General features: G+C 62.4%; 1 protein-coding gene and 1 non-coding gene across 2 annotated transcripts; both read right to left on the bottom strand.

The window, feature by feature from the left end:
- Positions 1–571: 571 nt before the first annotated feature.
- On the bottom strand, positions 572–762 carry LOC126635934 (U2 spliceosomal RNA). Its single transcript, XR_007627854.1, has one exon. It is a non-coding gene; the product is annotated as a U2 spliceosomal RNA (small nuclear RNA).
- Positions 763–2171: 1409 nt separating this feature from the next.
- Positions 2172–11400, bottom strand: RELA (RELA proto-oncogene, NF-kB subunit). Its single transcript, XM_050307605.1, is given in 12 exon segments — positions 2172–2296; positions 2328–2494; positions 2496–2574; positions 2577–2707; positions 3108–3180; positions 3705–3785; positions 5808–6020; positions 7231–7335; positions 7965–8093; positions 8463–8554; positions 9062–9210; positions 11252–11400. Coding segments are annotated over 12 exon segments (1437 nt in total). The 5' UTR covers positions 11345–11400.
- Positions 11401–12299: the final 899 nt, after the last annotated feature.

The raw sequence follows: 12299 nt of genomic DNA, 5'->3' as shown, positions 1-12299 counted from the left end.
AAAGTCGGGAAAATCCTAACGGACTTATCCCCTAATTAACGCGAAATATCCACGGGAATGGGGGGACGGGAAGGGTCGAGCGGCGGTGGCGGCGCCTCAGGGGGACCGAGGTAAGACCCCGGGACAGCTTCGGGACAGAAAAGGGGAGATCTAAAAGGTTTTTAATCAAGGTTTAGATTTGATTTTTAAGCTTTCAGTCTCTTTCAGCGGGGGGGAGGAGAACCGCGATCCTGCGGGGGGCAAAGAACCATCGGAATCCCTCAAAACCCAATCAGACCGCCCCCCAAAACCCACCCAAACCTTCCCTCAGATCGGCCAAGATCACGATAAAATATCACGGAATTGTATTAAAATTCCACTCGTAAAATCCTAACTATCCCCTAATTAACGCGAAATACCCAGGGGAATGGGGGGACGGGAAGGGCCGAGCGGCGGTGCCTCAGGGGAACCACGGCAGGACCTCAAAACACCTTCAGAACAGGAATAGAATTAATTTAAACATAATCTTGTTAAGGTTTGGATTTCAAGTGGAGAGTTTAATCTATTTTTGACCACTACAAGGTCCCCGCGGAGGGGGTGCACCGTTCCCGGAGGCACTGCAATACCGGGACGATGCGCGGAGCGGAGGGAGCAAGCTCCGGGTCCAACTCCCGCGCCCAAAAATCCGTTTAATATAAAGTCCTCTCATCGAGGACGTATCAGATATTAAACTGATAAGAACAGATACTACACTTGATCTTAGCCAAAAGGCCGAGAAGCGATAACTTTGCATCCCACACGGTCCTGCACGGGCCCCAATCGCCCCCCACGCACCTCACGGTGACCTTTATTGAGCCCTCACGCCCTTCTTGTCCCCCACTCGTGTTTTTGCCCCGCTCATCCCGCACCTCCCGCACTCGCTCCGCTCACCCCAATCCCCAAAATCCACGAGATACCCCGAAAATAACGTTCCCATCGTGCCCTTCTCGTCCTTCTTTGATCTAATTTGCATAACCATGCCTTCTTTTAAACACTAAATCCCACCCCTTCTCAGACCCCGCCCCTTTCGCCTTTTTCGCGTCGCTCCGTGATTAATTGGCTGCGCTTTTTTTAATTCGCAAAAAGCCACGCCCCCAAAAAGCCACACCCTCGCGCAATTAAAAAGCCGCGCCTCCAATTAAATATCACACCCCCCCCCCGAAAAAAATATGCCCATGGGAGACCACGCCCCCTAAAGGACACGCCCCCACACAAACCCACGCTCCTCAAAAGCCACGCCCACCACAGAACATTTCAGCCTTCCCCGTCCCCACAGGGCCACGCCCCTTCCATAAAACCACGCCCCCTCCCTTGGCCCCGCCCCTCCGCGCTGTCAATCAAAGCTCAGCCGGGCCTTGGACCGTTTATTGGGGTGGGGGAGGGGCGGGGAGAGGGGCGGGGCTGCCCCTCCCCCACCTAAAAAAGGCACTTTGAGTGGGGGGGCGGGGTTAATGCTGGTGGGGGAGGGACTGCTGGACTCCCATTGGCTGCTTGTGCCCGGAGAGGGCCAAGGGGGGACCCTCCCAGTGATCCCATGAGGGGCTTCTCAGTCACTCCCAGTGACCCCCAGCGGCTTCCAGTGATCCCCCAGTAGCCACCTGGCTGCCTCCCAGTAACTCCCAGGAACCTCCCAGTGGCTCCCAGTAACCGCTCACGATTCCCAGTCCCCCCCACCCGTGTCCCAGTAACCCCCAGGAACCTCCCAGTGGCTCCCAGTAACCACAGAGATCTCCCAGTAATCCCCAGTACCCCCTACAAGCCTCCCAGTGACCCGCACGAGCGTCCCAGTAAACCCCAGTAAGCCCTAGAAACCTCCCAACAGCCCCAACCCCCCTCCCAGTAACACTCCAGCTCCCCCTAAAAGCCTCCCACTGACTCCCAGTAGGTCCCAAAAGATTCCCAGTGCCCCCTACGAGCCTCCCAGTAGCCCCAGAAAACCTCAAGTAACACCCCAGCACCCCCCATAAAAGTCTCCCAGTGACTCCCAGCAGCCCCCAGTCCCTCCCAGTGCACTCCCAGTCCCCCTAGCCCCCTCCTAGCAGCCCCCAGTCCCTCCCAGTGCATTCCCAGTCCCTCCTAGCCCACTCCCAGTAGCCCCCAGCCCCTCCCAGCAGCTTCAGTTCCCCGTCCCAGTCCACCCCAGTCCATCCCAGTTAGGAGGAGGGGAACTGGCCCAGCAGGGCGTTCAGGTCCAGCTCCCCCAGTGAGGGCAGGGAGTCCTCGGGACCCCCAACCCCCCACCAGCTCGGCCCCTCCCCGCCCAGCTCGAGGGCCGCCCCTCCCCGCGCCCCCAGGAGGAACTGGGGGACCCCGGTGGGGAGGGGCGGGCTGGCTCTGCACGAGGCGCGCGATGGACTCGGGGTACGTCATCAGCATGGGGGAGGGGCGGGGTGGGAGGGGCAGCTCGGGGTCCCTCCCCTCCAGGAGCCGCTGGACGTCGGCGGCATTGAGGGCGTCGAGGGGGAAGAGCGGGGGTCCCCAGGAGGGCCCCGAAATCCAGCTGGGGAGGGAGGGGCGAGGGGAGGGGCGGGGGCGCAGAGACCCCCACCCCCTGCCCCTCCCCTCCTCGAACTGCAGCTGCAGCAGCGCCTCGGCCAAAGGCTCCGGCTCAGGGGGCCGTGGACCCCCAACAGCCCCCCGAGGCCACGAATGAGAAAGGGGGCTGGAGAGGAAAAGGGGTGAGGGAGGGGTTTGACCGTCCCTCCCCCCACCTTGAGTTGACTCATCCCCCCCTTTCTGACTCCCAATTTTCCCCCCCAGATTGTGCCCTCCCTTCTCCACCCCCCTTGGTCTTCTCCTGTCTCCTCCTCTGCCCCCCAATCCCTTTCATTTGCCCCCTCCCCAATTCCCCCCTTGCCTCATTTGCACCCAATTTACCCCCAATTTCCCACTTCGTCCCTCAATTCTTCCCCTTCCCCTCCCCAATATTCCCCTTGCCCCCCACCCCCATTTACCCTCCCTGCTCCCCATTCCCCCCTGCTTTAACTCTCTTTGCCCCCAATTTCCTCCCCAACTCCTCCCCCACCATTTCCCCCAAAATCCTCTCTTGCCCCCAAATTCGTCCTCCTCCCCACCCCTCACTCACCGATGCTGGGGGTTCTGAGGGCCGGGGTCTCGAGGGCACCGCGATGCGTCGGGGGTCGGGGCTCGGAGGGGCCGGAGCTGGAGTGGGAGGGGGTCCCACAGTCAGGGACCTCCCTAGGGACCCTAAATCATCCCCCTGAGACCCCCCTCAAGATACCAAACAACCTCCCAAAGGGACCCCAAACACCCCTCAAGGGACCCCAAATACACCCCCAAGGGACCCAAAATACCCCCAGGACCCCAAAATACCCCTTTGAGACCCCCAAGATACCAAACACCTCCAAAGGACCCCAAACATCCCTAAGACCCCAAAATACCTCCCTCGACAGCCCCCTCCCAAGATACCAAGCACCCCCAAAGGACCCCAAGAATCCCAAATACCCCCCCAAGGGACCCCAAACACTCCCCAGGGACCCCAAATACTCCCCTAAGGGACCCCAAAATCCCCCAAACTCTCCCTCTCCTAAGACACCAAATCCCCCCAGGGACAAAAAATACCCCCTTGGGGATCCCAGTCCCCCTCCAGCTCCCGTTGCCTCCCCCAGACTCCCCCAAACCCCAATCCCCCAGGACCCCCCCAAAGCCCCCCCAAGCCCTCCCACCGGGCAGGGGGCTGCGCTGGACGAAGGAGCGGAAAGTCTCGCGGGTCCTCTTGCGCTTCTCCTCGATGCACTGCAGGTCCCCTGTGGGGACAGCGGGGACAAAACCCTCACCCCGGGGGACACCTGGACCCCACAGCCACCTCCCAGGGACACCTGGGACACCAGGGACCCCACAGCCATCTCCCAGGGACACCCGGTACTCCCAGTGATACCAGGGACCCCACAGTTACCTCCCAGTCACTCCCAGTGACACCAAAGACCCACAGCCACCTCCCAGTGACACCAGTCACTCCCAGTGACACCAGGGACCCCACAGCCATCTCCCAGGGACACCCGGTACTCCCAGTGATACCAGGGACCCCACAGTTACCTCCCAGTCACTCCCAGTGACACCAAAGACCCACAGCCACCTCCCAGTGACACCAGTCACTCCCAGTGACACCAGGGACCCCACAACCACCTCCCAGAGACAGCCGGTACTCCCAGTGATATCAGGGACCTCACAGCCACCTCCCAGTCACTCCCAGTGACACCAGAGACCCACAGCCACCTCCCAATAACACCAGTCACTCCCAGTGACACCAGGACCCCACAGCCACCTCCCAGGGACACCAGGACCCCACAGCCACCTCCTGTGACACTTGTCATCTCCTAGTGACACCAGTCACCTCCCAGTGACACCTGTCACTCCCAGTGACACCAGGGACCCCAAAGCCACCTCCAGTGACACCAGTTACTCCCAGCGACACCTGGGACCCCACAGCCACCTCCCAGGGACACCTGGGACACCAGGGACACCTGGCACTCCCAGGGACACCTGGGACCCCACAGCCACCTCCCAGGGACACCAGAGACCCCACAGCCACCTCCCAGGGACAGCCGGTACTCCCAGTGATACCAGGGACCCCACAGCCACCTCCCAGTCACTCCCAGTGACACCAGAGACCCACAGCCACCTCCCAGTGACACCAGTCACTCCCAGTGACACCAGGGACCCCACAGCCACCTCCCAGGGACAGCCGGTACTCCCAGTGATATCAGGGACCTCACAGCCACCTCCCAGTCACTCCCAGTGACACCAGAGACCCACAGCCACCTCCCAATAACACCAGTCACTCCCAGTGACACCAGGACCCCACAGACACCTCCCAGGGACACTTGGACCCCATGGCCACCTCCTGTGACACCTGTCACTCCCAGGGACACCAAAGACTCCACAGCCACCTCCCAGTGACACCTGTCACTCCCAGGGACACCAGGGACCCCACAGCCACCTCCAGTGACACCAGTTACTCCCAGTGACACCAGGGACCCCACAGCCACCTCCCAGTGACACCAGTCACTCCCAGTGACACCCCTCACTCCCAGTGACACCCCTCTCTCCCAGTAACACCTGGGACCCCACAGCCATCTCCCAGGGACACCAGGGACCCCAGGGACCCCACAGCCACCTCCTGTGACACCAGTCACTCCCAGTGACACCAGGGACCCCACAGTTACCTCCCAGTCATCTCCTAGTGGCACCAGTCACTCCCAGTAACACCTGTCATCTCCTAGTGACACCAGGGACCCCACAGCCACCTCCCAGGGACACCAGTCACTCCCAGTGACACCAGTCACCTACCAGCCACCTCCCAATGACACCAGTCGCTCCCAGTGACACCAGGGACACCACAGCCACCTCCAGTGACACCAGTCACTCCCAGTGACACCCCTCACTCCCAGTGACACCCCTCACTCCCAGGGACCCCACAGTCACCTCACAGTGACAGCTGTCGCCTCCCAGTCAGTCACCTCCCAGTGACACCCAATTACCCCCAGTAACACCCCAGTGACTCCAGGGGGCACACACAGGAGGCCCCCAAGGTGATAATAGGGACCCAACGGGACCCCAGACCCACAACAAGGACCCCACAGCCCCCCAATAACCCCCCCACAGCCCCCCAGACCCACCCTGGTGGGGGAGGGATCTGAAGTCCACGGGGGCGCTCCTCTGGCGGTCCGAGGGCTGCTGCAGCTCCAGGGACCCCAGACCCACAATAATGACCCCATAAACCCCCATAACCCCCCAATAACCCCCCCAGGACCCTTCTCCAGACCCACCCTGGTGGGGGAGGTATCTGAAGTCCACGGGGGCACTCCTCTGGCGGTCCGAGGGCCGCTGCAGCTCCATGCGGACGGTGACGGGCTGGCGCAGGGAGGGGTCCCGGAACGGGGGGGTGCGGAACACGATGGCGACCTGGCGGTGAACGTCGGCCTGCGCGAAGGAGCCCTTGGCCTCCCAGCCCTCGGCCCAGAAACGCACCTCGATGTCCTCTGGGGAAGCAGCAGGGGGTGATTCGGGGTCAGGGGGTGATTCGGGGTCAGGGGGTGATTTGGGGTCAGGGGGGATGGGAGGCAGTCAGGGCTTTGGGGGATTCAAGGGTTTGGGGGATCCAGGAGGTCCCCTCGGCCTCCCAGCCCTCGGCCCAGAAACGCACCTCGATGTCCTCTGGGGAAGCAGCAGGGGGTGATTCGGGGTCAGGGGGTGATTTAGGGTCAGGGGGGGTCAGGGGTTTGGGGGGGTTAGGAGGCTGGGGGGATTCAAGGGTTTGGGGGATCCAGGGGTCCCCTTGGCCTCCCAGCCCTCGGCCCAGAAACGCACCTTGATGTCCTCTGGGGAGCAGCAGGGGGTGATTTGGGGTCAGGGGGGTGATTTGAGGTCAGGGGGGTCAGGGGTTTGGGGGGAGTCAGGGGGTTTGGGGGATCCAGGAGGTCCCCTTGGCCTCCCAGCCCTCGGCCCAGAAACGCACCTCGATGTCCTCTGTGGGGGCACCAGGGGTGATTCGGGGTCAGGGGGTGATTTAGGGTCGGGGGAGTCAGGGAGGTTTGGGGGATCCAGGGGTTTGGGGGATCCAGAGGGTCCCCTTGGCCTCCCAGCCCTCGGCCCAGAAACACCCCTCGATGTCCTCTGCGGGGGCACCCAGGGGTTTGGGGGGAGTCAGGGGGTTTGGAGGGTCCAGGGGGAGTCAGGGGGTTTGGGGTGTCCAGGGGGAACCAGAAGTCTGGGGGGAACCAGGGGTTTGAGGGAGTCAGGGGTTTGGGGGTCCAGGGGCATCTAGGGGTTTGGGAGGAAAAAGGGGTTTGGAGATGTCCCCAGAGCGTCCCCAGGGGTTTGGGGGCATCCCTGGGGTTTAGAGGTGTCCCTGGGGTGTCCCCAGAGTTTTGGGGATGTCCCCAGGGGTTTGGGGAGTCCCCAAGGGTTTGTGGGTGTCCCTGTGGTTTTGGGGGTGTCCCCAGGCTCTGGGGGTGTCCCTGGGGTTTTGGGGGGTGTCCCTGTGGTTTTGAGGGTGTCCCCAGGGGTTTGGGGAAGTCCCCAGGGGTTTGTGGGTGTCCCTGGGGTTTTGGGGGTGTCCCCAGGCTCTGGGGGTGTCCCTGTAGTTTTGGGGGTGTCCCTGTAGTTTTGGGGGTGTCCTAGGGGTGTCCCCAGGCTCTGGGGTGTCCCTGTAGTTTTGGGGGTGTCCCCAGGGGTTTGGGGGTCCCTCACCTTTCTGGACTTTGTCGCAGAGCAGGAAGATCTCGTCCCCTCCCCGGCAGCTCCCGGAGTTGCGGTTGACGCGGCAGATCCGCAGCTCGGCCGTGCTGGGGGCGCCTGGGGGACATTGGGGGCCACAGGGGTCAGGGGACATTGGGGGTCATCCGGGGTCAGGGGACATTGAGGGTCATGGGGGTCAGCAGGGGGCATGGGGGACATTGGGGGTCATCAGGGGTCGGGGGACATTGAGGGGCATGGGGGTCAGCAGGGGGCATGGGGGACATTGGGGGTCATCAGGGGTCAGGGGACATTGAGGGGCATGGGGGTCAGCAGGGGGCATGGGGGGACATTGGGGGTCATCAGGGGTCAGGGGACATTGAGGGTCATGGGGGTCAGCAGGGGCACGGGGGACATTGGGGGGATCATCAGGGGTCAGGGGGCACTGGGGTCCAGGGGGTCCTGGGGGTTTCAGGGAGGGGTCTCAAGGAGGGTTCTGAGGAGGTCTCAGGGGATCAGGGGGTCTCAGGGGGGTCTCTGAGGGGGTCTCAGGGAGGGTTCTGGGAGGTCTCAGGGGGTCCCGGAGAGGTCTCAGGGGGTCCTGGGGGTCTCAGGGGGTCTCAAGAGGGTGTCAGGGGGTCTCAGGGGGTCCCGGGTGGTCTCAGGGGGTCCCGGGGAGGTCTCAGGGGGTCCTGTGGGGTCTCAGGGTCTCAGGGGGTCCCGGGGGGTCCCGGGGGGTCCCCACTCACGGTTGTCGTAGATGGGCTGGGACAGGACGGGGGGGAGGGGCCGCAGCCCCCCCGGGCCCCTCACCCACACCTGGAAGCAGAGCCGGACGGCGGCCAGGTCGTATTCACCCCCCCTCTGCTCCGCTGGCACTGCCCAGTACAGACCAGTATGAACCAGTAGGAACCAGTATGAATCAACATAAACCAGTATAATCCATTGTGAACCAGTATAAACCAGTATGAACCAGTAACACCTGCAAGAAACCCCCACAACCCCCCCAAGGCCGTATTCACACCCCCCGCTCCACTGGCACTGCCCAGTATAAACCAGTATAACCAAGTGCCCCCCTAATCCTTCCCAATCCCCTCCCAGTGTCTCCCAGTCCCCTCCAGTCCCTCCCAGCGTCTCCCAATCCCCCCTCAGTCCCCTCCAGTCCCTCCCAATCCCCTTCCAATGCCTCCCAGTGCCGCCCAGTGCCTCCCAATCTCCTCCCAGTGCCCTCCCAGTGCCCCCAGTACCGTTGAAGGGGTTGTTGTTGGTGCGGATCCGCTCGGCCACGGCCGCCTCCAGCTCCCGCTTCTTCACGCACTGGATCCCCAAATTCTGGAAACTGCCCCAAAATCGGGGGGTCACGGGGTCAGGGGGTCACCCTGGGGGTCAGGGGGTCACCCCGGGGGTCAGGGGGTCACCCCAGATACCAGGATAGGGACCCCGAGATTTGGGGGGGTCGCAGAAGTCCAAGGGTGGGGGGGATCCCTCCCCCTATTCCGGGCTGGGGGTCTCTCATTTTGGGGTCCCTTATTTTGGGTCTGGGGTCTCTGTGATTTGGGTCTGGGGTCCCCTATTTTGGGTCTGGGGTCCCACCTGTGCACGCTGCGCTCGGGGCAGCACATTTTGGGTCTGGGGTCCCTGATTTGGGTCTGGGGTCCCTGATTTGGGTCTGGGGTCCCACCTGTGCACGCTGCGCTCCGGGGGCAGCACATTTTGGGTCTGGGGTCTCTGTGATTTGGGTCTGGGGTCTCTATGATTTGGGTCTGGGGTCCCACCTGTGCACGCTGCGCTCGGGGGACAGCACATTTTGGGTCTGGGGTCCCTTATTTTGGGTCTGGGGTCCCACCTGTGCACGCTGCGCTCGGGGGGCAGCTCGGCCTCGTAGAAGCCGTCCCGGCAGTCCTTGCCCACCAGCTCGTGGGGGTGGGGGCGGTGAGGGGGGTCCTTGGTCACCAACGACACCCGAACACGCGCCGGGCCACGGTAATTGTTCACCTGCGGGGACACCGGTTATACTGGGAGCACTGGGACGGACTGGGACGGACTGGGACGGACTGGGACATGCTGGGATGGACTGGGATGGACTGGGATGGACTAAGACAAACTGGAACGGACTGGGACAGACTGGGACACACTGGGATGGACTGGGATGGACTGGGATGGACTGGGACGGACTGGGACGGACTGGGACATGCTGGGATGGACTGGGATGGACTGGGACACACTGGGATGGACTGGGATGGACTGGGATGGACTGGGATGGACTGGGACACACTGGGCACACTGGGACGGACTGGGATGGACTGGGACGGACTGGGACATGCTGGGATGGACTGGGATGGACTGGGACACACTGGGATGGACTGGGATGGACTGGGATGGACTGGGACACACTGGGCACACTGGGATGGACTGGGATGGACTGGGACACACTGGGATGGACTGGGACACACGGGGATGGACTGAGACACACTGGGCACACTGGGACACAATGGGATGGAGTGGGACGGACTGGGACACACTAGGAAGGACTGGGACAAACTGGGCACACTGGGACACAATGGGACACACTGGGATGGACTGGGAAGGACTGGGACACACTGGGATGGACTGGGACGGACTGGGACACACTGGGACACTGGGCACACTGGGATAGACTGGGACACACTGGGACGGACTGAGACACACTGGGAGGCTCTGGGGGATGGTGGGGTGGGTAGGGGGCTGAACCCCCAAGGGTGGGGGGGCACTGGGGGCCTCAGGGTGGGGTCAAGGTGGTCCATACTTTTCTGTACTGTTCTATACTGGTTTATACTGGTCTGTACTGGTCCAACACTCACGCGGATGGTGGGGTGGGTGCGGGTGGTCTCCCAGCTGTGCCCCCCCAGGGATGGGGACACCGGGGGGGCTCAGGGTGGTCCGTACTGCTCTATAATGGTCTGTACTGCTCTATACTGGTTTACAGGGGTCCATACTGGTCTGTACTGTTCTGTACTAGTTTACAGGCATCCATACTGGTTTATACTGGGCGGCACTCACGCGGATGGTGGGGTGGTCTCCCAGCTGTGCTCCCCGGGGATGGGGACACCAAGGGGGCTCAGGGCGGGGTCAGGGTGGTCTGTACTGCTCTATACTGGTTTACAGGGGTCCATACTGGTCTGTACTGGTCTGTAGTGGTGGGCACTCACGCGGATGGTGGGGTGGGTGCGGGTGGTCTCCGAGCTGTGCTCCCCGGGGATGGGGACACTGGGGGGGCTCAGGATGGGGTCAGGATGGTCTGTACTGTTCTGTACTGGTTTACAGGGGTCCATACTGGTCTGTACTGGTTTACACTGGTCTGTAGTGGTGGGCACTCACGCGGATGGTGGGGTGGGTGCGGGTGGTCTCCCAGCTGTGCTCCCCGGGGATGGGAACACTTGGGGGGCTCAGGGTGGGGTCAGGGTGGGCTCAGGATGGTCTGTACTGCTCTATACTGGTTTACAGGGGTCCATACTGGTTTATACTGGTCTGTACTGGTCCAACACTCACGCGGATGGTGGGGTGGGTGCGGGTGGTCTCCGAGCTGTGCTCTCCGGGGATGGGGACACCGGGGGGGCTCAGGGCGGGGTCAGGGTGGTCCGTACTGCTCTATACTGGTTTGTACTGATCCATAATGGTTTATACTGGTTTATACTGGTGAGCACTCACGCGGATGGTGGGGTGGGTGCGGGTGGTCTCCCAGCTGTGCTCCCCGGGGATGGGGACACTTGGGGGGCTCAGGATGGGGTCAGGATGGGGTCAGGATGGTCTGTACTGTTCTGTACTGGTTTACAGGGATCCATACTGGTCTGTACTGGTTTACACTGGTCCGTACTGGTCCAACACTCACGCGGATGGTGGGGTGGGTGCGGGTGGTCTCCGAGCTGTGCTCCCCGGGGATGGGGACACCGGGGGGGCTCAGAATGATCCGTACTGCTCTATACTGTTCTGTACTGGTTTACAGGCATTCATACTGGTCTGTACTGGTCTGTACTGGTCTGTACTGGAGGGCACTCACGCGGATGGTGGGGTGGGTGCGGGTGGTCTCCGAGCTGTGCTCCCCGGGGATGCTCCCGGCCGAACGCCCCTCGCACTTGTAGCGGAACCTCATCCCGCGCTGCTTCGGCTGCTCCAGGATCTCCACGAACGGGGCTCCCCCCCCCACCTCTGGGGGGGCCAGGGGGGGGCTCTGAGACCCCCCCCCCCCAAAACCCCCCCACACACACCCAGAGGGTCCGGGATCCCCAGAACCCACCCCCACCCACCCATGGGGACCCCAAACTCACCTGAGGCACCCCAGTCCTGCAGGAGGAAGGGCAGGAGATCCGGGGAGGTCACTGGGGGAAATGGGGGTGTTATTGGGAGGTCTCATTAAGGGAGAGTCTCGTTAAAAGGATGGTTTAATTAAGGGACGGTCGCATTTTTGGGGGTCTCTGTTAAAGAGGGGTCTAATTAAGGGGAGGTCTCAATTAAGGGGGTGTCTCACTAAGGGGGTTACGGGGGAAAAGGAGGGGTCTCGTTAGAGGGGGTCGCATTTGGGGGTCATTTTTGGGGGGTCACTGGGGATAAAGGAGGGTCTGGTTAAGGGAGGGGTCGCATTTAGGGGCAGTCTCATTAAAGGGGGTCTCATTAAGGGGGGGGTCTCATTAAGGGGGGAGTCTCATTAAAGGGGCCACTGGAGACAAGTGGGGGTTTTTGTTATGGAAGCGTCACATTTAGGGGGTCTCATTAAGGAGGGGGCTCTCCTTAAGAGGAGGTCGCGTCACGAGGGGCCGCGTTATGAGGGGGTCGCATTAACGGGGTGGGGGTCTCCCAACTCCCCCTCCCAAAATCCCCGCCCCTTCCCTTACCCTCCCCTTAACCCAGGACCTCCGAGAGCCCCCAAAGCGAGCCGGGGGAGGGACACTCACCGTCCTCCATGTCGGGGGTCCCGGGAGGGGGTCCCGGGTGGGGAGGGGCGGTTTTGGGGTGGGGAGGGTCGCGCTCGCGCCGCTCGCGGAAGCGCCGCGGGCCCCACGTGACCGCGGCTGCCGGGAAGGCCCCGCCCACTCCCCCATGCAAATGAG

The sequence above is a fragment of the Myiozetetes cayanensis genome, unplaced genomic scaffold, assembly GCF_022539395.1.
Source record: "Myiozetetes cayanensis isolate MyiCay16 unplaced genomic scaffold, myiCay2020 scf120, whole genome shotgun sequence".
Lineage (NCBI taxonomy): Eukaryota > Metazoa > Chordata > Aves > Passeriformes > Tyrannidae > Myiozetetes > Myiozetetes cayanensis.
Note: the sequence above shows the minus strand (reverse complement) of the source record. Positions and strands in the feature narration are given on the sequence as shown.